General features: G+C 35.5%; 2 protein-coding genes and 1 long non-coding RNA gene across 3 annotated transcripts; 2 read left to right on the top strand and 1 right to left on the bottom strand.

Annotated features, from left to right (window-relative positions):
- Positions 1–1,129: 1,129 nt before the first annotated feature.
- LOC145222574 (EGF-like repeat and discoidin I-like domain-containing protein 3) lies at positions 1,130–3,954 on the top strand. The gene is made up of 4 exons (XM_080088722.1): positions 1,130–1,175; positions 1,285–1,398; positions 2,094–2,249; positions 2,816–3,954. Exons 1-4 carry the CDS (start codon positions 1,130–1,132, stop codon positions 3,061–3,063), a joined length of 564 nt encoding a protein of 187 aa, XP_079944848.1. The 3' UTR covers positions 3,064–3,954.
- Positions 3,955–8,526: 4,572 nt separating this feature from the next.
- Positions 8,527–12,440, top strand: LOC145223989 (uncharacterized). The gene is made up of 3 exons (XR_013859536.1): positions 8,527–8,858; positions 8,987–12,068; positions 12,183–12,440. It is a non-coding gene; the product is annotated as an uncharacterized LOC145223989 (long non-coding RNA).
- Positions 12,441–12,992: 552 nt separating this feature from the next.
- LOC145222573 (EGF-like repeat and discoidin I-like domain-containing protein 3) lies at positions 12,993–15,135 on the bottom strand. Its single transcript, XM_080088721.1, has 8 exons — positions 15,114–15,135; positions 14,885–15,004; positions 14,534–14,686; positions 14,286–14,408; positions 14,052–14,165; positions 13,567–13,713; positions 13,246–13,421; positions 12,993–13,118 (listed from the first exon to the last, which is right to left on the bottom strand). Exons 1-8 carry the CDS (start codon positions 15,133–15,135, stop codon positions 12,993–12,995), a joined length of 981 nt encoding a protein of 326 aa, XP_079944847.1.
- Positions 15,136–27,357: the final 12,222 nt, after the last annotated feature.

The raw sequence follows: 27,357 nt of genomic DNA, 5'->3' as shown, positions 1-27,357 counted from the left end.
CGTACATGTATGTACGTCATACACCACAGTAACTTGTGACACGGAGTTTTCCCAGCTCAACTTCTCAATCACGAAGTTTGTGTGTCCTGCGAACTGTTGGAAGCAACACTCAACATTATGTGGAAGTGATGTTTATTCTCAAGGTCCCGTCTGCTTGGCCGCAATGCGCGAACAAATAATCGATGGTAAGACAGGCCATTGTTGTTTCGTATCAAACATAAAACAACAGAACATGGCTGATTACAGTGCTATTGTATCAAATAGATTCTGGAGGTCTTGTACGGGTTCACAAAACTTCAGGAAGAAAAAGTTACAAAGGTGGCACTTGGAACGGTGTAAGCAGCAACACATGCGGAATTGGAAAGGTGTCGTACTCGTTCACAAGTAAGTCCAATCTATTAACAAAAAAAGTATTCTGATATTTGTACAACGTAACAAAATAATTATAATTGCTTTAACTGACTCGATGGCCATTGTTTGGCCTTCACTCACCCCGTCACAACATTATTTTTGTTTACGAAGGCGTTTGAGTTGTTAATACCTGAACTTTAATGCATGGATATGCTTATGAAATTTGCAAAGTGAATTTTAACAATTGGCTCATTTTGATCAAATTGTTTTATGACTCGAGAATCGACTAATAAAGTTGTTTGCAGTGACGTGTGGGACGTTGGGAGATAGTGACGATCCAATCACGAAGGTGTACTGCCCAGCACAATGTCGCGGTGCCAGCTATTCATGCGGACGATGGGGATTTTATCTGAATAGTTCGGTGTGTGTAGCCGCAATAAAGGCTGGAAAACTTGAAGGTAAGAATCGTTATGCAAACGACTATTATTTGTTCACAAGAACATTTAATTTGCGTTTTGTGTTTTTAATTAGCATCGTCTGGAGGCTTTGTCACTTTCTACACTTACGGAGGTTGGAACAAAAACGAGACATTGATAAACAACGCAAGCACACTTTATCCGTGTAACTTTCAACAAGCTTGGTTCACATTCGAAGGTTTGAAATCCTTTCGTTTGTTTCATCTCAAATAATGCAAAAAAACGTTTTTAGGGCAATGTTTATCGCCCCTTTTGTTAAATAACTTACAAAACGGAAAAACAGTATGTTATTATTATAGGCTATGTCTGGCTCAGTGTCTATGTATTTTGTAAACTCTGGTTGTGAATGTTAATTACACACGAATTTTTGATGTCTAGCTAATAGACACGCTTGAAAACATTATTGGCATAATTCGCAGACTTTTGGCATCGGTTATAAAAGATTTGTTTTTTGCAGATATTAATGACTGCGTGCCTGACCCGTGTGTCAATGGAGGGACGTGCGTTGATCTGATTGGAGAATATCGATGCGTTTGCTCTGACGGATTCAGCGGGAATAACTGTGAAATTCGTAGGTTGAAATAAACTTGCCGCTAGATGAATATGTATGAACTTTAATAAGGTATAAGCAGTGGGGAATTAAATTTTTTTGTCATCTGGTTCTATTACAAAAGTCATATTTTTCAGCCGGTTCTGTTACAAAAAGTCCATTGACAGTAACCAGTAATGCTAACTGTTTCTGTGCTCTAAACTTTCGTGAGACGGTTCTATAGAACAAGTGCGAACCGACTGAATCCTACCACCACGTAGGCCTATAAGTGAATGTAGAATATAAGTGTTCATCAGTGAAACCCATAGCCTGGAGTATGTAGGCCTATAATTTCAGGTGTCCCATGCCTAACCAAACGGATATACAAGAACACGATAATCGTAGTGAGAGAGGCCGCTACAATGTTATTATTAGGCTATGTCTGGCTCAGTGCCTATGTAGTTTATAAACTCGAGTTTTGAAAATTCATTAAACAAAAAAATCAGTGCCCAGCTAATTAACATATTTCAAAACATTATTGGCATAATTAGTAGACTTTTGGCATGTAAATATTTGCTTTTTTGCTGGTGGATTCATCAGGAATACTGTGAAATTCGTAGGTTGAAATAAAATTGCCGTTAGATGAATATGTATGAACTTTAATATCGTATAAGTAAATGCAAAATATAAGTCTTTAACAGTGAAACCCGGGTAGCATGGAGTGTGTATAATTTCAGGTGTCTCGTGTCTATTGGGGTTGAAGAACGGAGATATTCCCGACAGCGCAATGACCGCTTCTTCGACATACAGATGGGGTGATGTACATTTGCAACCAAGATACGGCAGACTTGATAATACTGGTCGTCGCAATGGATACTGGGCCCCAAGCATAAGTAATAATAATGAGGGTCCTTCCCTAAAATTGGTCCAGAATGAAATGATTTTCGGGCTGTTTGTGGATATGTGGGATGCCAGCTGTTGCGATTCACTCGAAACCCTTTCCAACTGCCCCACTGGCCTTCTGCTCTTTTTAATAGTCTAGCCATTGTGGGTTTACAACGGTTGTTTTACCCACCAATTACTTTACTGGCTTTGTAAAATGTGACAATGTAATTTTTATGACTACTAAGTGTAGGCCCTAAATTCTTTTCACAAGCGCCAAACTTTTACCCACTTATGTAGTAAAATGCCAATTTAAAAGTTTGGCTGTATGGAACCCATGAGTTTCTGCCTTCAGAAACAAAGTTACACAAAACGCAACGAAACATATTACCAAATTGTAAAATATATAGGGAATGTACGACCTTTTTCAAAAAGGCAACAGTGCCTATCACAACCCGTCCGGTATTAACTTTTATCTCTTCAGCAGGTATTGTATTTTAAATAGGAACCAAAATTCTGTGGTGTTTCACCAAAAACTGAAGAATGTAAAAAATGACAAAACCTCTTGCAATTATAGATGCTGGAGGTCAATGGATTCAAATTACCTTAAACCAATCGACTCGGATTACTGGAGTTATCACACAGGGATGTCCCCTTCCTAGTATTCAGCAATGGACGACTCAATACAAGATCTCGTACTTCGTAGCAAGCAATGCCCAATGGAAATTTGTGACCAACTCCAAGGGACAAGCCAAGGCAACCAGTTTCATTTCAAGTTTAAATAGTCATATACTGGTAGAATCCTTTTTCGCAGGGGCCTTATAATAAGCTTGTGCTAAACATTTCTTTCCACAATACTCGGTTTCCACGATGTTTCGTAGCCTTTAGTTTTTGTGGCGTTGTGACGACATTGATAACTGACTAAACATATAGTTCTGGTAAATAACTGTGATCCCAATGCAGTGGTTCTTAACCTTTTTGGCGTGGTTTCCCACCAACGTCAATCACCAACTTCGAATTTCCCCCTCGAAGTTATTTTTATAATGATGTTTTGTGCCCTAAGTCAACAAAAAAATATTTTTTAAATAAAATAATTTTGTGGAGCGATTTGGTCTGGACCCTAAAGGTATACTGCAATCTCATTAGTTTAAATAGTGCTTCTGTGAGAGATTAAACTTTTTGGAATACTGAAGAGTCTGCTGTGCTTGCATTATTCATTTATTGCATCACAATCAACAAAGGAAAGGCTTTTATTCGTGCACAATAGCAAAGTCATTGATGATTTTAGTCTTGTCTGTGATATAACAAACGGCCTTTGGATTTGTATGTGTCTTGTAAACCTTAGTGAAATTAATCGTACATGTCGTTGCAGAAAAGTTTTAGTAAAGTAACTTTCAATGGTTAATTCAAAGCCGGATTCGACCCTCCAGCGCGAGTTTGCTCTTTTCAAGCTTACATAATTTCCCTCCGAAAACATTAAATTTCCCACTAGTGGGAAATTTCCCACCGGTTAAGAACCACTGCCCCAAAGCACCTCTCATCCGCTTTGAAATTAAACAACGTTGAAATAAGCGTAGTAACCTATTTTAGTCTCTCACTTAAATGTGCTACCCATCGTAGGGCAAATATACATAACGAATAATCTTCTTGTAATCTGACGTCATGTCTAATGACAGAACGCATGTTTTCGGGTACCCTGTATAGTGGGTAACCAAATCTAAATGATCATTTCTTGTTTGCAGTTGTTCGATGGAAACTTTGACTGGAACACCAACGTAACCAATCGATTTGATCCACCGATTTTCACAGATAAAATTCGTCTTGTGGCAATGAGCTGGCACAATCACGTTGTAGTTCGTCACGAATATTTGACTTGTTAAACGAAACTAATACATAGCAAACACGTTAATATTGCTCGCTTTTGTACGTTTTGTTAATGTTAAAATAGAATAAGTTTTTTGTGTTCATCACACAATATATGCCACAATTACAAAATGTAAACTATATGTATTGTGGAGTATGATATATGGATGTGCAAACAAGGACAGAGTTGGTCATATGAATCAGGTTGTTCTACTACAAACTCTTCATAAAATACACTTGATCAAAATCCCAAAAAAGATTGTGATCAAAACAGGTTTGTTTTGTACTTCAATTCGTTTTGTCTATTGTGATACCCAGTAAACCTCTATATGCAATTCCTGTTGCAGGAAATCAATGGAAACAGTGATTAAAATACCTGCATTTTGCCAGTACAGACGAATCCGGTTAATCGCATCATCGATTTGCCACGGGTATTTGATGCGATTAACCGGATTATGCGATAATCCGGTTGCTATGTAAACAGTACACGCCGTTAACGAAAGTGCTCATTTTCACTTCCCCAGCTAAAACAAAGTTGCAGTGACGCTCAACTATGGCAACGGGGCAGTATTTTCTGTCTTTTGTTGCCGAGAATCGAAAAAAGTACTCTCAAGTCAAAACTAGATTTATTATTTTCAGCGCAATGCATGACGTCATGCTTCCTAACTATCGTGGCTATGGTGCAATCGCCGTGTGTTGAAGAAACAGTAGAAACGCACACACACACACTCTTAGTTGGCGCGCACGCCACAGTTCGCTTGATTTGTGCTTTCTCTTGCAGTAAGGTTTATTGGAAAAGATATGTTACATCGCATCGTAGCCAAGGGGCCCAACATTTAAATTTGGGAACTTCCCTATGAAGACGGTTTATGACGTTTTAGTCTTGTTTTGGGTAGTTTCCCTTATAAATGTGCTAGGCGTCTCGCTTCATATACACGTAAAATGGCATGTTGTTTCTAACCTATTTCGTTTTCTAGTTCAAACCAACGCGTTAAGCGGCAAAGTGCTAGGTGCATATTTGTAAGCAGGCCCAAACCCGAAACTACACGACCGAAACCGGGTCAAACTTACAACTTTGGCACATTCTACAGCGCAAAGGCGAGCTGCAGCAGTTTCTATTACAACCCGTTATACAATTGACAAAAAGAATAATTGACTTTAGCAAAACTTTAAAGACTCAGATTGTGGCGCTACTTTCTAGCTTACGCAGCAAAACTGCAGCTGCAGGACTAGCGTGACTGTCACGTGATCAACGTGTGATCGTTGCTTCAAAAATTTAAAGCAGCAACAAGTACTAGACTAGAGGAATAAATGCCTTTTTTTAATCGGTGTTCTTCCTGATAAGTTGCGCAAGGTCACGAATAGAAGACATAAAATATGAATGTAAACAACATCGTGTGATTACTTGCGATCTAACATTTTTTACAACCATTGCGTGTTTGGCGGGTCATGAACAATATAACAGAAAACATTTTTAAACATTTGTTTTACATTTAACATTGTTTAAATTTCAATACAGTTTAACATTTCGAATTTGTTGCAGTTCGCACTTGGTAAGAAATTACAATCAGCGTCCTTGCCGGAACACCAGTTTCGTAATTTTGACACGTTGAACTCTTCATTTAAATTTTAAACGCCTGTTATATCACTATTGGCGATTAGATAAGGCAATAAAAAAGGATCAATGTTCACTGCTTTGAGATAACGACTCCTTGTTATCGCACAGCGGTAAACTGAACGCCGTTTTAATCTCCTAATGACTTTTCCAAAATATTTTATAGTCGAGACGTGTCATTTTCAACGTTGAAATTAGATGCGTTATTTGGTGTAGAATGCAAACATGCATCCACGTCTTTTCGTGTACATTACCTCCTCCGGAGGATTTTACTATCATATCGTCGTTTTTTATTCGAAAAACTCGGTCTGTTCGACTTTCACATAGAGATCATCAATCCGGTTAATCGCATATTTCGTTGAAAATCGATGCGAATATCCGGTTTATGCGATAAACCGGTATGCGATTAACCGGACGATTTTCTTAACAAACGATGGGCGACGGTTTGGGATTTTTGATTGTGATGCAATTAAACGGATTATGCGATTAACCGGATTCGTCTGTATATGCATTGCAGTCCAATACCCCTTGAGTGTGAAAAGAGCACAATTTAAACATACATTATATGTTATATACAGGTCACATTATTAATGAATTTTCTTAAATCTAACACCAGGCTTGTGCACAATTTACACATCCTTTTTTCTGTAAAACAGAAAATGTGGAGACCCACATAAGTGAAACTAAAAACCATCCATATATCGAACCAAAATAGAGGTAAATAGGTATATCTGTTTATACTCACTGGTTCAATGATGAATTCATGAGGTACTGGATTGTACACCAAAACAACTTCACAAGATCATTTTTCACCATATTATTTTTAAGTGAAAACATGTAAAGCTCTTTTTGAGTCACAATTTCATCATAAAGAAGTTCACTAGGCATCTCATATTTTCCGTACACTTTCAAGATTGTTTGAGCTAAACAAAACTAGTGTTGCACAATACAAACTTTGAGATTACATGCAAAAATGTTAACAGTTTTATTACCAACTGCACCTTAAGATGCAATGTCAGTAACAGACCCCATATACAAACTTTATAATTGACACAATTATTTCAGGTTTCATCACTTTCCATATTTCCAATTATTTGTCAGATCCCAATCACCTACTGACAACTTAAAAACAAGATAATTAGCAATGAGCCATCCACACCCTTAAACTAAATCTGTAAAAAATACCAAAAAAATTCAAACTTTACACAAAGTCTATGGCAAAGAAATATAAAACTACTTTGAATAAAACTAGACCTGGACCACATAATATAACCAATGATTGAACTAAACCATTTGTTTCTTACCTTGCACCTTAATCCTGTACATCATTCGAGAAAGCAATCACTGTTGGGTTTATATCGAAATCTTGAAATATTGCCAATTCCCAATGATTTATTTACTTCCAATGATTCCAAATATTAAAAAATGTCCACAAGAGCATGGCAACCTATATTGAAAAATAGTAAAAATTTTAAAATCCAGACCAACACATGAGATTATTTTTAACAATAGTAATTTATGCATGTGATTTTCTTGTTGTCAGTAAAGCATTTGGTCACCCAGCACAAATCATACTTCTCAAGAAACTTTTTACACTTTCCTGACTTTAAAGAAGTTAGCGCACTCCTCAAAAACTGAATAAAAGATCCTGATTCTGAAACCCAGGATGTTTACAGTATTCAAACAATTCCCTGGAAAAAAATTAATGTCAATGTCCCTTCTAAGAGGCTGTTTTAAAGCTACATGGGAATATGAAAAAAGCTGAGTTCAATTAAGCAAGTGCTTAGTGCGAAACGGAAATGAAGGCAAAATGGATACTTTCCATAGTCCAACTTTCAGTGGTGTTTTAGTATTTTAATAAAGCCTATTGTAATATCAAGTTACATTCGTTTTTAGTTGCTGTATCGCTTTGTTTTCCCAAACAGTAAATTTTGCAAAAAAACGAACAATATCTTTCATATTCGATTTGCTTATTGCCACCATGTAACGCTCTAGCCTAGCCTACACAAATGCATGTAAACGCACTTGTGGCCGGACTGCCTCGATGACGACTTGGGCGGCTATACAGTGTAATAAATGTTCATTACAAATTGTTTGGTAATTCCGATGTTTGCATCTCAATAACAGCTGACTGATTAACAACCACACAGAGTGTCTCTTGTTTCTTTGTATTCTTGAGTAGGCAAATAAACAGCAAAACATTTCAAAAATTTCGAATGCCAAACATTCGCCAGAGAAACCCCTCTCTTCTATAAATAGCATAGAAAACGTCTTATTTATGGGAATGCAAAATCTTAGTTTAACAGCAAACATTTTCCCTTTTAGTAATATAATTTATTTTTTAAAATTGAACCGGAAACGACAGTATAAAAAGGAGGAGGTATGTGCAATGATAAAAACACCTTATGTTTGTGCAAAACATTCTAGAAGCGACTTAATATTTCTTAGCCATTGAACGAACGGAAATGTTATATTTTTGAAAACTTATTGTGATGATTTAAAATGAAAATCCAATTCCCGTCTTTCTATTAAGTGTTTTTGCACACGAAAATGCAAACATTATTGTAAACATAGTAGGCTACACACTAATATAATGGCCGCTACACTTGTCACCAAGCCACGCTCCTACTCAAAGCCTACTCAAATGTATGATGTAAACGTACTCAAATGCACGTAAACGCACATGAAAAAAACAATCTTGTTGTACCAAAAAGTATCTTGTGTGTTTTGATTAAAAAGGACACATCCGTCGGTCACCAGTCTAAAGCATTTTTTAGAGAAAAAAGATGAAAGTTTTGTTAACATGTTAAGTAGGGGAGAGTGGGGTAAGTTGTTACAGGGGCGGGTTGTTACAACGCGAATAACTTCGGCTATGTTTTTATAAAACCGCTGGAATTACGCATGTCGGTTGGTACATCCGGGACGCATATTTCCAAAATGTAATCTATTTCGCATATGGGGCTTTTTTAACCAATCAGAGGGACGGATTTTTGCGGACTTTCGTTACGTCACGTAGGCCGTTGCGTAGTGGTTTACTTTGCGTATTTTTGATGTTGTAAGGTCGTCACTGCTTTTTCAAGTCAAAATAATATTTTATTTTGAAAATATGGCGAAAATGGAAGCATTCAGTACAAAAGTGCAGGTAATGACCAGTATATAATGTATTGCAATAAACTAGATAGATTATATTTTTCTCTTTGTAAAATTACTGATATTATGCACAGCAGCACACAGGCTACTTTCAGAGAAATATATGCAATTTTGTTTTAGATACCATCGCATCGTGAAAGCAAGCAGCAAGATAGAAGTGTTCATGTTTACTAAAATGCAATGCTTGCATGTAATGGCAACAATGAGGGCTGGTCTTTTATATTTAAAGCTACTTTTAAAAGGCTGTATGGCTATAGAGACCTATAATCACCATCACTTACCATACTTTAAATGACATAAATATCTGAAATCAACATACTGCTTAAACTTCCAAAATGTTTACAGTGATCAGCAGTATAATCTTACACTGCAAAAAAAATTAGCTAGCTATGAAGCCAAAAAATAAAAAAGGCTGAATTCAAGCCAAAAATGGTTTGGAATGGCCCATTTTAAAAATCTTTTTAAACATGGCTTATATCAATCCAGTATCGGCTTGTAATGAGCCATGTTTCTACTTTCACACTAAAAGTTTGTTGGCTGAAAATTAAAAATGGTTTCGGCTCATTTCCAGTCAAAAAATAAGGGAAAAATGAGTCAGTACAGTTAAAGGTTGGTCCTTATGGCTCAATAGTGAGCCATTATTTTTTGCAGTGTACTATCAATTCTGTAATGAGTTGACATCTTTTGTTGTTAACAACCTTTGGATTATACAAATACCCAGTTCAAATGCTGTGTTATTTTCTTGTAACCAAGTGTTTGTGGGTGCTATTTTTTTTAATAGCATATAGGCCCATGTCAGTTGATTTGTTGACCTCTCCAATCTGTCCTAAAATTGTTTTTGGCAAGTACAGAACAATAATTGCCTATGCACCTCCTTCCAAAAAGCACTCATTTAAGTTATGGTGGGGCAAAACACATGTATCAAATCCTGAGGTTCTGTAAAAGATATTTAAAATGTGTAAACGAAAGCTTTCGTGGTCAATAGTTGGAAATAATAAAATGAAATACCATCATTCTATTTTAGATTTTGGTATAGTATGATTGTATAAACATGTTGGAAACCTCACATTAATATCCTTGTCAAAAACTAGTGTTGTTTATATTGGTGTCAAAACTACTGGTTGCCTTGACCTTGTTGTCATTAAAAAAATTTAGGCCTGAAAAACCTTTTTGTTCACTACCAATTTACCTAGTACACCAAATTTTTCATTTTCTGCAGTGTATCCGTTAAAGTGTCCTGTATAAGCCTCCCGAATTGCACTGCCTTCGTGAGTCTTGTGGTCGTATATGTGTAATTAATAAACTGGAAAATGGCAAGCATAATGATGACTTTAAAAAAGGCAGGCATAGTGTTTAACCATAAGCAAGCAGTCAATTTTAATTTGTTGTCTTTTCTTTCCACAAATATCCAAAACCATTTCATTTTTATTAAACAAACATTAATCACATTTTATCACCAATATGAAACAAGTTGCACATATTAGTTTCACAAGTTAACAGATCTTTAAAATGTAACAATACTTTTCATAATCTTTTGAGACAATACATACACATTAAAACATTTTTGGATTGCACTGTGTCAATCTGACACACTGGAATGCACTGCGTCAATCTGAAATAACTTTTTTAAGACCCCAATTATACATTACACATAAATTTTGAAATGCTTGTGTCAGGTCAGCCAGACTTTTTCTGTAGTCTATCCTTTCCGAAGTTTGATAGTTTTGGCAATGTAGAGGTTCTTTTTTTCAGAAAATATACATAAATATATACAATCTCTTGTGAAGATTGTTCTATTGAGTTATGATATGTTCATGATCAAATTAATAATGACACAAACATCGTCGAAAATGCTGAGGCTTAAGCATACTTCCATGCGGCAACAATAAATGTCCTACAATGATACAGCACTCAATCCTGAAATAGTGTGCTTTGGATAAGAGTGGTTGTTGGCAACTGCACTTCTTTATCTGCTACAAGCAACTTGGTCCTATTTGATTGCATTTGTTAAGTTGCCTCGGTGTTAAGTTTGACTTAAACATTTATAGATACAAGGCATAGAGTGTTGAATTTAATTGCACTGGTTTTTTTAGGACTAGAAAATGTTTGATACACATTTATTGGAAATTAAATCGGTATAAATTAGGGCTCAAATAATTAACTTCATTGACATAGCTGTCCCCAATTTGGCTTGATACACGGTCAAAATTTGGACCAACCCCCAGTCGTCAGATTGGTTGACCAAACCAATTTTTTGACAAAAATTCAAGGTCAAATTTGGATAAATTTTTGCTGGTACAAAGACAACTTGGAATTCCAGCTTGTATCAGAGATTTCACATCTGCAGAAAGACTGTCCACTCTATCCAAGCCAATTTGACTATTCTTCTGCTGAAGTTTTTTCCTCCAAAAAACATTTCGGTTCTTTCTTTTGTTACTACCAATCCAGCAAGTGCTTCTACGAAATGTTGTGCTTCTATTTTTTGAGTTTTAGCTGCAACTTTAAAGGTCTATGGTTTTGCCTACACAACAACTAAAGTTCAGTTTTTTTTAATTTAATTACCATTACTATTAAAACTACACGCATAGTACGCTTACACTGGCATCACTATAAACAATGCTATTACCATTAAAACTACATACATATGCTTAAACTGGCATAACTCTAAGCAATGCTAATGAAAAAGCTACACCTGCGAAACGGAACTTAAAATTTAAAATAAGTTGATTGCATGGTTGTCACGCATCGTGTCCTGTGATTGGTCAAAGGCAAAGTGTTCTCTGATTGGTTTGGACTGACGAAGCGGCGGTGAAAACGATACCTGTGATTGGTTAAAAAAGCCCCATATGCGAAATAGATTACATTTTGGAAATATGCATCCGGGACGGCCAGCGTGACTAAATTTGGTTAAATTTGTGCGGGTATTCGCTGACTTCTTGAGTTTTGCTATTTTGAGGTGTCTAAAGTAAATTTTTGGACTTAAGCTAAATCGACTCTCCTAAAGCACACAATTTAAAAAATTCTATGATGCAAGTTTTTTTGTCAAGTGATAGTGGTATGTTAGTACCTTGTAAAAGAATAAAGTTGCAAACTTAAGCTAATTTTAAGTCCAGATTGATTTAAGTTGCACCATGCTGGTGGGGTGAGTTGTTACAAGGTGTCCCACATCTGGAACAATGATTATCATATGGGCCTGAGAAAGGTAATACTCAACTTTTGTAAATAAATAATGTGCTTAAAATGTTGTTTGGTGACAATATGTTGTTATTGCAAGCTCTTTACTTTCTTAAAAGTTAATTGTGTGTGTAAAATCCAGGTTTTGGACCAAGTTTGAAAACTTACTACTATATCGAGGACAAGAAACTGTAAGGACTAAAGGATGTCATTCATACCATGGTTAAAGTTATGTCAAAAGTTAAAGTTTGTAAATTCATTGACATAAAGTACTTTAAAATGAATTTGATTGTAAACTGTGTTGTGTTCGTTCTATAAACCCTTTGATCTGTTTTTTTTTTTAATAATTAACATGATTTGTGACATACAATGATACTTGATATTACAATACCTCATTGTACATGCAAGCTTGTGATGTGACTTCTATTTTATGAAAGAACTTAAATGTTGGTGCAAAACAAGATACTTGATATTGCAACCATTCCAAAAAGTTTACTTTTGGACTCTAAACAATTGTTTTGTTCACTTCCGAAACAAAGATGTCACCAATTTAGCAAATTTGGATTGGAATTTCTTAATCGTGATGAACAAAATTGTTTTAATTGATTATAACTCAAAATAAATAGTTAAGATGAGTAAAAGTGGTTTTATTATATTTATGTTACAAAACACACAATAAAAGAAAAAGAAATTGTCACATTTGTGGATGTGGAAACCTCCTTAGAGTACTGTAACAACTCACCCCCACCATGGGGTGAGTTGTTACAACAGAGCATCAACCATAAAACATGAAATATTTTTTTTTACAAGTACCAATTAATTTTGTTGGTAACATGTTTACTAGACTTAGGGGCATATCAAACTTCATACAAAAAATCAGGATGATCTGAATAATAATTTAACCCAAAAATTGCAGCGAAACAAATTTTGTAACAACCCACCCCACTCTCCCCTACTCGTGGCGAAGTGAACACCATCCGCTGCACTCTATTGCAACAAGACGAAGAGCAATAGCAAATATCGGTTGATCAAAGTTGTTGGTTGCGTAGGTATTTTGATCACTGTTTCCGTCGAATATCTTAAAATGAAATTGCGCTCAATTTTTAAGCTTGTCGTGCACCACCGTGATTATGATCAATAAGAAAAGTTTCGCATGGCCGAAAACAAAATGTTTTCCTATTTAACCAAATATTCAATAAACTTACTTTGGGTTCTGGCGTGCCATCCCTGGTCACATAATTCCATTGGTTTCCGCCTGCCTCTACATACTGGATGTAGTAAAGAGTGACCCATATCATAAACTCATGATGTCCTTGCGTGATCACCCCTGTTATCTTGGTTGTCTTATTTAAATTAACCTGGATCCATTCACCTCCAGCACCTGCAGTATTTAAATCATTTTTGGAGAAATCGAAAAAAAAAATTGCTGAAAATATAGACAGTTGTTTACGGCTAAGGTCTAATGCCTGGAGCTTATTTTAGTTTCGCATCAAAACAACCACACAATCTAAAACAATAAAGTGTACTCGAATTAGCTGTCCAGCCTCCGTGGTCATAGCCAGTATTATCAAGTCTACCGTATCTCGGTCCTCGAATTGGGAATTGCTCAGATGATGCGTTTATTGCACTGTCGGGAATATCACCATTCTTTAACCCCAACAAACACGGGACACCTGTAATCACAACAGACAAGAATCTTAAATATCTTCAGAAGATACAAAAAAAACTTCCAACTTTCTTGCATCCTATACTAATGATTTTTGAGCTGAAGTATGCATACGAAACAATCCATTTGAGCTTAAAGCATAATTCATTAAAGCCGATTTTCAAGAAGTGAGATACAATTATTACCTGCTAACATTTTGATACTCTTTTAACATGTAATATGCAATCATCTCTAGTTGATCACTTAATTTAGTGGACGTCCGGTGGACCACCCAAAAAGTCATCATGGACCACCAATTGAGAACCACCGTCCTATGCAAAGGCAAATGAGTTTATTTCAACTTACGTATTTCACAATTAATTCCACTGAATCCATCAGGGCAACCGCACCGATATTCTCCAACCAGATCGAAGCAGTTTCCTCCGTTTTTGCACGGATCAGGCACGCAGTCATTAATATCTATAATAAATTTGTCCGAAAGTTTTTTCATTTAAGTTTACTTAAATTATTGTATATTTTAGATAGGTATTTCATTTCACGGGTTCTCCTTTGTGTTAGACTTTAAAAAGAATTTCAAACCTTCGAATGTGAACCAAGCTTGTTGAAAGTTACACGGATAAAGTGTGCTGGCGTTGTTTATCAATGTGTCGTTTTTGTTCCAACCTCCGTAAGTGTAGAAAGTTACAAAGCCTCCAGACGATGCTAACAAAAAACACAAAACGCATATCAAAGGATGTCGCCTTAAGAAACAGCAAGGTTCTTCATATTTTTGCACAATAGCAGAAAACCTTTTTAACAAACGCTAGCTACGTTTGCATAACGACTACCTTCAAGTTTTCTGGCTTTCATTGCCGCTGCACACACCGAACTGTTCAGATAAAATCCCCAGCGTCCGCACGAATAACTGGCAGCACGACATTTTGCTGGGCAGTACACCTTCATGATTGGATCGTCACTATCTCCCAACGTTCCACACGTCACTGCGAACAAGAGTTTAAGTCGATTCTGGAAATTTATACGCCGAGTTTTAACCAGATTTGCGCTGAGTTGGTGTATTGTCAACTGCAGCACCGTCGTAAACCAAAAGAATGTACTATTACAAAAGTTCAAATCACTTTGCAATTAATCAATTCTACGAAGACGCGAATAGTTTCATGTGGCTAAGAGGTTGGACTTACTTGTGAACGAGTACGAAACCTTTCCAATTCCACATGTGCTGCTGCTTACACCGTTCCAAGCGCCACCTTTGTAACTCTTTTTACCCGAAGTCTTATGAACCCGTACCAGACCTCCGGAATCTATTTAATTCAATATCATTGTGATCAGCTATATTCTGTTGTTGGATGTCCCCAGAAAAGAGCAACTAACAATTGGAAATTATGTAACTAATAACATGGCTTGCCTTACCATCGATAATTTGCTTTCGCATTGCGGCCAGGCAGACGGGACCTTGAAAATAAACACCACTTCCACATAATGTTGAGTGTTGCTTCCAACAGTGTGCAGGACACACAAACTTCGTGATTGAGAAGTTGAGCTGGGAAAACTCCGTGTCACAGGTTACTGTGGTGTACGACGTACAAACATGTACGGTTATACACAGACACAAAAGAAGCCCCAACGTCCATATTATTTCTATTTTTGAACCTCTTTCTTTACCCATGCTAATACTTTGTGCAGGACAACTAGTATTGACAATTGGTTTTGAGGTAAAAACAATGACGTTATGCTGTTTATTTTTGTATGTGCATGAGAATGGACGCTCCCGAATGACCCGAGTAGAGAATGGATGCTCCCAATTGACCCGAGTGTTTTTACGTCTGGTACCGCTACCATTTTACTAAGTATTCGTCTCCGTTCGTTGTCTTGTTTTTCCAAACTGCAAAGGTTTTTGCTGCAAGACTTCCAGCGAAACCAGCGGATTGCTTAATTTTCCGAAATACACAGGTGTTTTGCATCAGCAACAAACATTCACAATGCATATTTGTTCCTAAAAAATATTCCAATCTTTTATCGCGATAGCTTGTGACAACAAACTACTTTCGATTGCAAAATAAGTTTCAAATGAAAGACGTTTTAAATCAAGTTTAATGTATTTTACCAGATCTGCTTATTTTAAAGCACAAGGAATATATTTGTAGTTTAAACGAATGGTTACTCCAAGACTAGTTGAAGAATTTACTCACATTTGCCGTTTTATTAACAAAAATGGCCTATTAACAATCACAGAGCCATGTATTTTTCTCATCAAATATACCTTTTGGGAGTGTTTTCATTTTCACAAACTAAACTATAAGACATTTGTCCAAATTCCAATTGGATTTTGAAACTGCCAGGAATTGTCATGTGGCGAGACATTGTTCGGCAATACAACCAGTTGCAATACTAATTTCTTGATGTTTATCTATAATAGAAATTTGAAAAAATTACCACCAGGTTTCCTTCAGGTTTCCTAATTGCTGCCAATATATTTGTTACATTCCCTCACTTCATCGACCCAATAATGAATAGGCCATGTATTAAATAACGCTATTTCACAAATGATTTACGCCCGCGTTAATTTGATAACTAGCTGGTAGAGTTTATTTGAGATCCTACATTTTCATTAACAAGTGTTGCCATTAATTAGTGCAGTACTGATCACGTCACAGACAATAGTCAAACAAATGTACGAAATGATAAAAATTGCGTAAAACGTCATGCATGGCATATTAAAAATGCATTAGGCTAAACTGTATTGCTACAAATGTGTTAACCAGCATATCGACATACATGATACATGACTAATTGTTGTTATAGGCCTACGCGCTGAGTCATTCAGTCTCATGTGTTTTTTGTATCTACTATTTCCGGCATGGTGATTGCTTTAGTCAAGAGTTGCAAGCGGCCCAAACTTCGAGCCTATACCAAGTCTGAAGCGCGGCTGTACTTATATCGTTTTTAAAGGTTTTTTTTAGCACGAAAGTTTAATTGGCTTACATGAAAGCCTGTAAAAAGTACAGCTGTACAGAATATAATAAAGAAGACATACACAACGGACAATAATAGACAATGACCTAAACAAGACGTTTTAAGGTTGTTGAGCATTAGGTTACTGCTCTGACTTTAGTACAATTGGTACGCTGTGTTTTCTTTCACCAACAGAAAAAAACTCAATTCAACAACAAATGATGTGTTAAATTTTAACAAATCAACCTGCCAGGACAGCTTGAATGGGTAAAACTTCAAAATACATTTTGTACGTTAGTAAAGACGTAAAATAATTCTTATGTGAAAAATGCTTTTTACTAGTTCACAAAACCGATATATTATGATGAAATGTACGGTATAATTAAAAATATGTGTTTAAGTTGTTGATATTTTAGCAAGTCAAATATTCGTGTCTAAGAGCTATTTCCCATTCCCACTCCAGGGCTGATAACCGTATTTCGATTGCTTGAACCGGTTGCATGAAATAATTCGTCACTTTTGTGTCGCTGTCTGTGTTGCCCAAAAACTCCTGAAAGAAAACAAACATTAGTTGAAAATAAAAGTTTTTAAAACTGTGCTTTCAGATGTCTTACCAAATTTGCATTTGCTCAATATTTACTTGTAAACGGTCCAAACTCGATCGAATATAAAACTGTGCTTTTACTGAAATCATCCTGAACTAACGTGTGCTCAATACATTCGATTCAATTCATGGATAATAATCATAGTGAACTAATGTTTTCAGTACCCTTAAATAAGACTCTGTTTTCCGTTTTGCAATATAATAAAATAATACCGATTTTATGCCATCCTTAGTTCTAGGCAAGAAAACTGATTTTGTTTGTTTCTTGCTTAGATGTTATTTATATTACATTGCAAAACGAAAAAAAAAACACTGACTGATTTGAGTGTACTGAAAGCTTCAGTTTACTACGGTCCATATTTGTTAATAGTTCTCACTTGCAACCCTTCGCTGTTCGTAACGTTCGCCCATTGACTATTTGCATCCATGTATGAAATCCTGTACTTCGTAACCCACTGTTCAACGTGGTTCCTTCCTTGTGTAATCACACCAGTGATGGTGGTTGGTTCTTCCAAGTTGACTTGTATCCATAAATTAGGAGCGGCTACATAACATCACATCGTTAAGCAGGAACAATTAGAATACAAAATGTCACCAAAGGCCAAGTTTTTATAATTAAAATTAGGATTTATTGCATGTACACGCATAATAATTATATCGTATGCCCGTTTTAGGTTAGTTTTAGCCAAAAAGCCCTAATATCCGTAACCGTTTGTAGTTTTAAATATTCGATCTATTGTGCTGCTTGCGCCACTTTTCAGTATTTTGTTAACTTTAGTGTTTTGAGTTCTCACGTTAGTAGCTCCACCCAGTGTTTTTTTAAGGTGTTTTGGGGGACCGAAACGGTCCCGGTCTCTTAAAACTACTTAGCGGTCACCCAAACCAAACCTTAAAAAAAACCTGGCTCCACCTATGGTGACAAATGTCGAGATTTTATGGAAAGAATAACCCTAAAAATACATAACACGCTATATATAGCGTGACTATAACAATGTGAGAAATGTTTTTGCTTTAAACATATAACAGTGTGTAAACATACGATTCTGCGCCACCCATGCACCCGGTTGTGCGGGATGATCCAACCTCGCGTATTTGGGATCATGAAATTGATAAAACGATGATGCAGTGATGGCGCTGTCAGGAATAACGCCAGTTTTTAATCCCAGCATACACAAAGAATCTGTAATAGGAGATTACTTAAAACAATATTGAAAGTCAAGTAGCATATAAATGTACAGTCATTTCGTTTGTCGCGTTAGTTAAAATGTGGGAGTTCGTTTGTTAACGAAAATCAAAACAATATTGTGATTTAGCTTAAGTAACATGAAACGTACAGTCGTTTACTCAAAGTTTTGTCAAAATCGAATTCGACTGTTACAAACAACGGAAGCAGTACCACAATAACATGCATTCGTAGTTTCACCTAGTTTTTTGTAAATCAATGCCCGTCTAAAAATTGCTTGGCAATTTAAAAAAAAACACTACAGCTTACCTCTATTGGCTTCGAACGATATTTTTAACAGTGTTTCCATGATTCCTGAAAAACAGTTATGTGTAATCCCTAAAAGTGAAAAAAATTTTATAATTCAAACCACAGCAATGTCTTTTTATTGTATTTTCATTTATTCACAGCCACAACGTGAATGGAAAAGATTGGTGAAGTGGTTCGCAATAAAGTTTAAAAATTAAAATAATATCATAATCTATACTCAATTTTTAGAAGTAAGGTTCATACTTGGTTGTTTAAACAACAGTATGTATTATCTTAAAAAGGAATAACATGCTACAATGATCATCCAGATATTTCAATAAATAATATTTGTATTGGATTTTTGATCAATTGAACGCAACCATTTTTTTTATTCTCAAATATACCAGACTACCAGTTAAGAAACATTGGATTAGTTGGCAAAAAAAAGAACATATCACCTTGCGTTTCTTGAAAGTTTTTGGATGCTTGCACAGCATGACATACGCAACTGTATACTGTGGTAGGTACAAATAAAACGAATATTAATGTAGGTTACTTGAATTTTGTAAATCCATTTAACACTAACTCGTAAAATTTAAGTACGAAACCCATAGTTTTTAATTTACTCAAATTGGTATCAAAAGCAAACACAGGCAAAGCAATCAATGCCACCTACATATTTTTATCACATATTTGTCAAAAACTACAATATTTTAGCGGACTTTTATTTGAAAAAAAGCTCCAATTAAATACTGCAACACTTCGTTAGATCACTAGTGCAATGCTTAGTAGAACATCATGCACAGCTGCATATTTCACAACACTTCATTTATGAAGTTTAGTTGCATATTGAATACCAGAATTGTCTCAAAGTTTTTCAAGTAAATCTTACCAGAAAACACGTTCGAAGCGTTTTGTTCGTTTGATTCCGAAAGCAAACTTGCATTAGAAAACCTATGGACATATATCCGACCTCCGGAGGCTGCACAACAAAAAGATACGAAAACACATTAAAGCGATCTATAACAAAAAAGTCTTTGCAAAGTCCTACAGCTGCCGTGCACCTCATTTGTAGATTAAACTCACCAGGTATTGCTCCTGATTCAACCGCAGCCGAGCATATCGAAGAGTTGACGTGATAAGAACCATCGCCGATTGGAGATGTGTTACCATGACAGCCATCTGGACATACGACCTCAGTGATTTCGTTTTGAACATTTCCGTTAGTTGAACATTTCACTGAGAAACGGGTAACATGTTGTTATTGTTTTTGGTTTCGGAACTATGTCCACTTACTTTCAAATGAAAACGATGTTTCGTCAGTGGAACAAGATTTTTCTACGACGAGATCATTTTGAAATGAAGTTGTGCAGAACTTACCTTCGAAATTCTCGTATACAGTTACTTCTTTACCTGCGGTTTATAAAATAAAAGCATATTGCGGGGCGGAATTTGAGACATAATTTTATTTAACTCGACCACTATACCAATGTTTCCAGCACAAATCGGCCCATCAATATTGTTTTGGGGTACACAGTAGTTTGGAAATGGATTTTCGCAATTAGCAGGGCAATTTACTGTCGTCACGGAGCACTGGAGTTCAGAAAAATCCAAATCGCAAGATCCTATAAAGGAGTAAAACAATTGCTTGGAATTGTCGAGCACAAGGCGCAGACATTCACATGAGGTCTTTGTTACCAGCCAAAATATTTGTAATCTAATGCAACCCTTTACTACATATACTTCACCTTTTTTGCTTTTACTTAATCCGAATTATTATTGTAATCACTTTTCTTCCATAAGTGAACGTGGTTTGTTTATTAATCTTACCCGCATTAGCTTCAAGCAGGTGAAGCAAAACATACCAACAGAAAATTATCCAATTCATATTATCCGTTTTTAACATTGTTTCAGCTGTAATACAATGACTTAAATCTTTTTCCAAGACATGTAAATATATTCCATTTTCGTATTCACGACATGCACCGTTTAAAAGTGCATGACCTAGAATTACCAAAAGTCTTCTTGCGTACTTGGCATTACAAATTTCATTTTTTAGAGATTTTCAATACTTTACTGTTATGCAAAAACAACAGCAACACCTTTCATACGACAGAAAACAAAGTGTTAACCTGGACCAACATTCACTTAATGTCGACAGGCCTGAAATGAATGGGACAAAAAAGGCTTCATTATTTAACCAAAACATAGATAGCTTTAATGTTTAAGGATACAAAAATAAGTTTTGAGTCAGAAGTAAAAATGTTGTCTAATACTTGTAATTTCTGACTGCAAAATTTTATTTTACGTGCCAATTTTTACAGTGATTCAGTCATTTTCAAAATGATTCATGCTTCTGTTGCATGTAATCACAAACAAAACTAAAAAATACATAACAGTATTTGCGCAAACGTAATGCGGGTTTCACCCATTTGCGCAATGAGGTTATATCGAACCAACGCATGTCAGTGAAATGATACATGGGCCAAACGGGTAATTGTAATAATTGTTGCAATTGTAGTTGTGGCGTAGTTTGAACAATTGTATGGTACTTCTGTTAAACAGAAAGGCACGTTTTACACTTTAAATTTGTGTTCGTTAAAATGACCGATTTGGACGAATTTATTTGGCTAACCGAATATTTAGATTGTAAAATGTTGTCATTATTTCAGGTTCATTTTGAATTTTTTAAATATTTTGAATTTCAGTCGGTAGGAAGATAAAATCATGAAATCTGTAATTTCTTTTTTGCTTGTATTTTTTAAAGTGTGTGGTTCAAGTGTAGGTAAGATATTAAATATATTTTTTTCAAAACAACTCAATTTTATGTTGCAATTTACTTTTCAACTAACAAACGCTTTTTGAGTTCCTAATTCTCAGGTTTGCTTTCTAAATGTTTTCGTACTTTTTGTATGTTTCGTACGATTTTTAAATTTAGTTCATTTAAATTGTGAATAAAAAGAACTTGATAGATTGTAAGTATAGGCTATATAAGCAAATGTTTTTGTATCCATACAGCATCTTGTGATTTGGAATTTCGTCAACTACAATGTTCGGTTACGACTGTGAATTGCCCTGCTAATTGTAAAGAGCCGTTTTCGAGTTACTGTGGGCAGGACATCCACCTAGATGGACGAATATGCGTTGGGAACACTGGTATCAATTAAAAATACTTGTATAGGGTCTTTTAAACTGTAGATTTTAAAGCTCTTGCTTTGAAAATTAGGTGAAGAAGTCACTGTATATGAGAATTTCGAAGGTAGTTTCTGCACAACCTCATTTCAAAACGATCTCGTCGCAGAGAAATCTTGTTCCACTAACGAAAGATCGTTCTCCTTAAACAGTAAGTAGGCGTTTTTTTCTGTAAACATGGAACTAATAACAACATTTTACCCGTTTCTCAGTGAAGTGTTCAACTAATGGAAATGTACAAAACGAAATCACCGAGGTCGTTTGTCCATCTGGTTGCCATGGTAGCACATCTCCAATCGGCGATGGTTCATATCACATTAACTCTTCGATATGCTCGGCTGCTGCGATAGAATCGGGAGCAATAAATGGTGAGACTAGATCTTAAAATGAACACCTACTAAAATCGTTTACACAGTTTTTTTCTGTTGTTTTAGCGACCGGGGGTCAAATATTTGTTCACAGGTTTTCTAATACAAGCTACCTTTCGGAATCGAATCAACATAACACCTCGAATATGTTTTCAGGTAAGAAAAAAATTGCCGTTAAAACAAGCAAGCCAAAAAATCAACAACAACGTTTTGCAATATATATATACGCTACAATTTGGAACTAAAACCATTTTAGAATTTTTGCATAAAAAGTTAGAAAATGAGTTTGTTGGAAATAATGCATGAAAAAAAATTGAACAATAACAAATTCCAATCCCTTTCCCCTTTCAAATAGCAAGTTTTGACAATGTTTCGTTTGATACGAATTTTATAGCAACTTTAAAATGCTCAAACAACTCTTTAAATAACGTATGTGTTGTTTAATCCCATCAAAATCTTAATGCGGTTTCTTTTACCCTTCAGTTTACAACTGCATTTGTGATGCCAGAAGGACATGGGAACCATTAAGAAAACTTAAAGGTGAACTATATGTTTTTTTGCTTGTTGGCTAATACCAAATGTTTTTGACAAAAACTGTTTTGGTTTCACAGCGGTGTTTTGTGTGCATGGTATAATAATTAGATTTGCCACAACTTTAATCTAATAGTAGAACTACAATATGAAATCACCAAAATCGTTAAACCAGCCTCAAACCCAATAATTTATGCATAGCTGATTGCTAATTGTGGCACAAACACGTTGTTACTTTCAAACTTGCCGTAGGAAACCACACAAAGGCAACTATCAAAATTTTTATGGTTTTATTGTTGTTTTGCAGAAATCTCTGACAAATTATCTAAATTCTCGTTTTCAGCCAATAGAGGTAAGTAGCCTAAGTGTGTTTGTCGCAGAGACATATAGTTTCGAGTCTAAACCCGAATTTGTTTTGAAAATAAACACCGAATTCGGTGCCAAAGTCAGTACATTACATTCCAATAAAATTTGTAGATCAACATTACAATCTATTTCGGGCTTAAAAAACAAAACAAAAAAAAAAGATTATTCAGTTCCGCATGAAAATAAATTTTACGCATTTTCGGAAACTTGACACCATCGATTTGTAACATCAAATTATTCTTTTAGATTCCTTTTGCAAACTAGGATTGAAATCCGGTTTCATTCCTGATAGCGCCATCACTGCATCTAGTAATCACCCAGGTCACTTACCTCGACACGCAAGATTAGATTATATGGTTGCACCTGGTGCCTGGGCAGCTCTAGAACGTAAATATATAACAGTGGATTGAATTACATTCAAAGCTATGTCTTATTTGCATTTTTTTTTATTAAACTTCTAAAGGACCGCAGACCCCAGTTTAAGAACCGGTTACATGGACAGAGAATCTATAAAGAGTGGTAAAAACGTAACAAAAAATACTGCCATATTAATGTACTTTTCGATTTTGACAATTAGTATGTTTGTATGGCAAAAATTAGCCAGTTGTGACTGATAACAAGCCACGTTATGAGTCTGAAAATATGTTAATGTACCATTTCTAAGTTTTACTGATGGTATTGGGTGGTTTTTTTTTAGCAATTTTCGGAAAACAAAATCACTTTTGAGAGGCTGCAAAAACACACAAACTGTAGGCTAAGGCGTTATAAATAACGTTCAAACTTCCCGGGTTGGACACATCAGGGTATGTTTGTGTTGTGTAGCTTCGACTGAAGGTTGGATACAAGTTTCATTGGACAACTCTACCATCATCACGGGTGTTATCACTCAAGGAAGATACAACGTTGATCAATATGTTACGAAATATTCAATTACATTCCTGGGCAGTGATGGTCATTGGAGAAACGCCACAAACAGTGACGGTCTTCAGGTAAAAATTCTCTTTCAAATTAATCAAAATAAATCATACAAACGGATAGAAAAAAATAAGGACTGTTTCTTTTGTTTTTAACTAGCATTTAAATTACAATTGAGTTTAATATAGTTTGAACTTTATGCATATGTTGTTTTAGGTGTTTTCCGGAAACAGGGATGGGTACACAAAAGTAACAAACTACTTTCAGGAACCTGTTGAGGCTATTAAAATACGTTTATATACACTGGAATGGTTTGGCTTCCCATCTCTAAGACTTGAATATTTGACTTGCTAAAAAAAAAAGTTTTGACAGAAACGGATTTTCAAGCACCTGATGTTCCATTGTGACGGTTTTGTACATTCCGTAGTTGGGGAAAAACCGCTTTACGTGTTGTTGTGCTTATTACTGTGTACTACAGTCACGTTTAAATTAACGATTTGAAGATGAACGCAGTAACATTTTTTAGGTTGTTAGTGCAGACACTTTGCTGTTTTCTGCATTCTAAAATGTTATCAAACTTTCCTAATGTTGCTGTTTTGGTAGGCTAACGCGAGTTTAAACGTGTAAATGTTTGATGCATATTGTACTATAACGGTGTAGGCAATTTGTTGCTTTATTGTTTCTGACGTAACAATGCCCTTTGTAATGTAACGATCTGTCGAAAATGTGGATGATTCAGAAATAATAATAAAAACATATAAAATATTATTTGTGACGCAAGCCTATATTATGCGGAATGATTTAGAAAGTTCGAAAATCAAAAACATGTTATTTTTAACTATTGTCATGCAATTTACGAACATACCTACAGAACAGCGCTTCTCAAACTGGGGTCCGCGGTCCTCTTGGGGGTCCGTGATTCAATTTTGGGGGGACCGCGAAAAGGTTAAAGTAATCCTATAATCTTATTTAGCGTCAGCCACTGAATAAGTTTAAATCAAAGTAAAATTGGAAATCGACTCTATCTATTGCTAAACAATAGCCTTTATTCCATCACAATTAACAAAAATGTAGTTTTTCGCGCACAACCGTAGTGTTTTTTGTCTTGTCTGTGATGTCACATGCTGTCTTTGGATCTTTGTTATGCGCAATTTTGCATTACTTGCTAAAATCCTGCAATCATCTTTCGTTTTTCTAAAATACACATTTAGGCTTAAGGACCGCGAGCCCACGAAATAATAACAAAGGGACCGTTTTGAAACAATAATAAAAAAGTTTGAGAACCACTTCTACAGAAGGCTTACTGTACGTCCCCATTTTGGAGGACATTTTCACGTTTTGATAAAAGGTAAGTCGTCTTCTGAGGACTTTAATAATCTCAATGTCCCATTTTGCATTTTTTGGAAATTTATAGTATTAATAAACAATAAAATACAGCAAAAATCCTTTACCAGTTTGACGTTTTGACAGCTTTGCGACGCCAAATACCCTTAAAAGATATTTTTTGTGTTTTTAAGTGGACTGAGGTTAGAGTTATTCAGTGGGGTAACCTTCAGTTTGCGTTGGTGGTTTTTATATGTAGTGTTAGAAATGATAAAAATCACAATCGTAACTAGAATTGTGACGAAACCTCACGTAGAGAGTGACTTCATTTAGACCAAAACGTTAAAACGAACTGATACCAAGTAAGTCAGTCTATTTCCGCCCATTATTACATGCACGTGTTTTAACTTTCAAACAATGCCAGTTTTTCTAAATTTGTAAAGGCAGTAGTCAACGTAACCCACAGCGCGTCAAATTTGTCAAAATGATTTAAGTGAAGTTGTGATCTAGCAGACAAAATGTTACGTGTATGTTTGTTGCTGTAATATTGAAACTTATACAAAAGAGTATTTAATTTTAAATTGAAAGTTTAGTTAGTTTACTTTAACTGACAAACAAGAACGTTAAATGGTTGATTGTGTGGCCAAGCATCTGTGATGGTCAACTATCCCAAAAAAGTCATTTATGTAGCTTTCGTTTCGTAAAATGACCTTGCGTGGGAATAACTAAAGGGCCACTTATTAGGTCACAAACAAGATTAAAACAATAATAAAGTTGTGCTCGAACAATAGCCTCTTTTGTTACTTGAAAATAAAATAAAGTGATTACTTCTTGTCCCAGATGACTCATTTATCTGTTAAATATTTGTTAATACAATTGCAAGATCTGATATTAGATAAGTTTGTAAAAATACTTTTTGCTTCTTCGGCTCCATCGAAACCCTAAGAGACCGCGGGAACCGCTGTGAATAGAAATGCAGGTGTATAATGTTGTCATTATTTCCGTTTTTACAAAAAAAAACGAGCGTATTGTGATTTCCGTTTTTACGAAAAGCGAATGCATTTGCAAGTGACCTAATTATGCGCTGCTGACCATGCTCTGTGCCAAATTGTATTGGTACGTCCTTTGTATTGGCGAAATATACAGGCAACGTGCAGAGAATTTAAGGTAGGTGCTTTTAAATTTTTAGAAATTTTTTTGTATTTCAGTTGATAGCAAGGGAAAATCATGACATCTGTAATTTGTTTTTTGGATATATTTCTTCACGTGTTTGCTTTAACTACAGGTAAGATTTTTTTTAAATCTCTTATTTTGTTTTACAGTACTTTTTATTTTACCGTACTTTTTTTCTAAATTTGAATTGTTTGCATAATGAACTTAATATAATTTGTTTCAACTGGTCACATTTAAACTGTTTGTAAACTTTATGTTGATTTTGTGTTTTTGTATTGTACAGCATCTTGTGACTTGGAATTTCGTCAACTACAATGTTCGGTTACGACTGTGAAATGTCCCGCTAATTGTAAAGGGCCGTTTTCGAGTTACTGTGGGCAGGACATCTACCTAGATGGACGAATATGTGCCGGGAGCGGTGGTGTGAAAGAAAAAAAAACTTACCTTGGGTTTTTTGCTGTAGGTTTAACTTAAGCTCTTACTTTGAAAAATAGGTGAAGAAGTCACTGTATATGAGAATTTCGAAGGTAGTTTCTGCACAACCTCATTTCAAAACAATCTCGTCGAAGAGAAATCTTGTTCCACTAACGAAAGATCGTTCTCCTTCAACAGTAAGTAGACTTTTTTTCCTGTAAACACTGGAACCAATAACAACATTTTACCCGTTTCTCAGTGAAATGTTCAACTAACGGTAATGTACAAAACGAAATCACCGAGGTCGTTTGTCCATCTGGTTGCCATGGTAGCACATCTCCAATC

This window comes from Phallusia mammillata, chromosome 4, assembly GCF_965637545.1.
Source record: "Phallusia mammillata chromosome 4, kaPhaMamm4.hap1.1, whole genome shotgun sequence".
NCBI lineage: Eukaryota > Metazoa > Chordata > Ascidiacea > Phlebobranchia > Ascidiidae > Phallusia > Phallusia mammillata.
The sequence above is the reverse complement of the archived record's forward strand: the minus strand, read 5'-3'. Positions and strand labels throughout refer to the sequence as shown.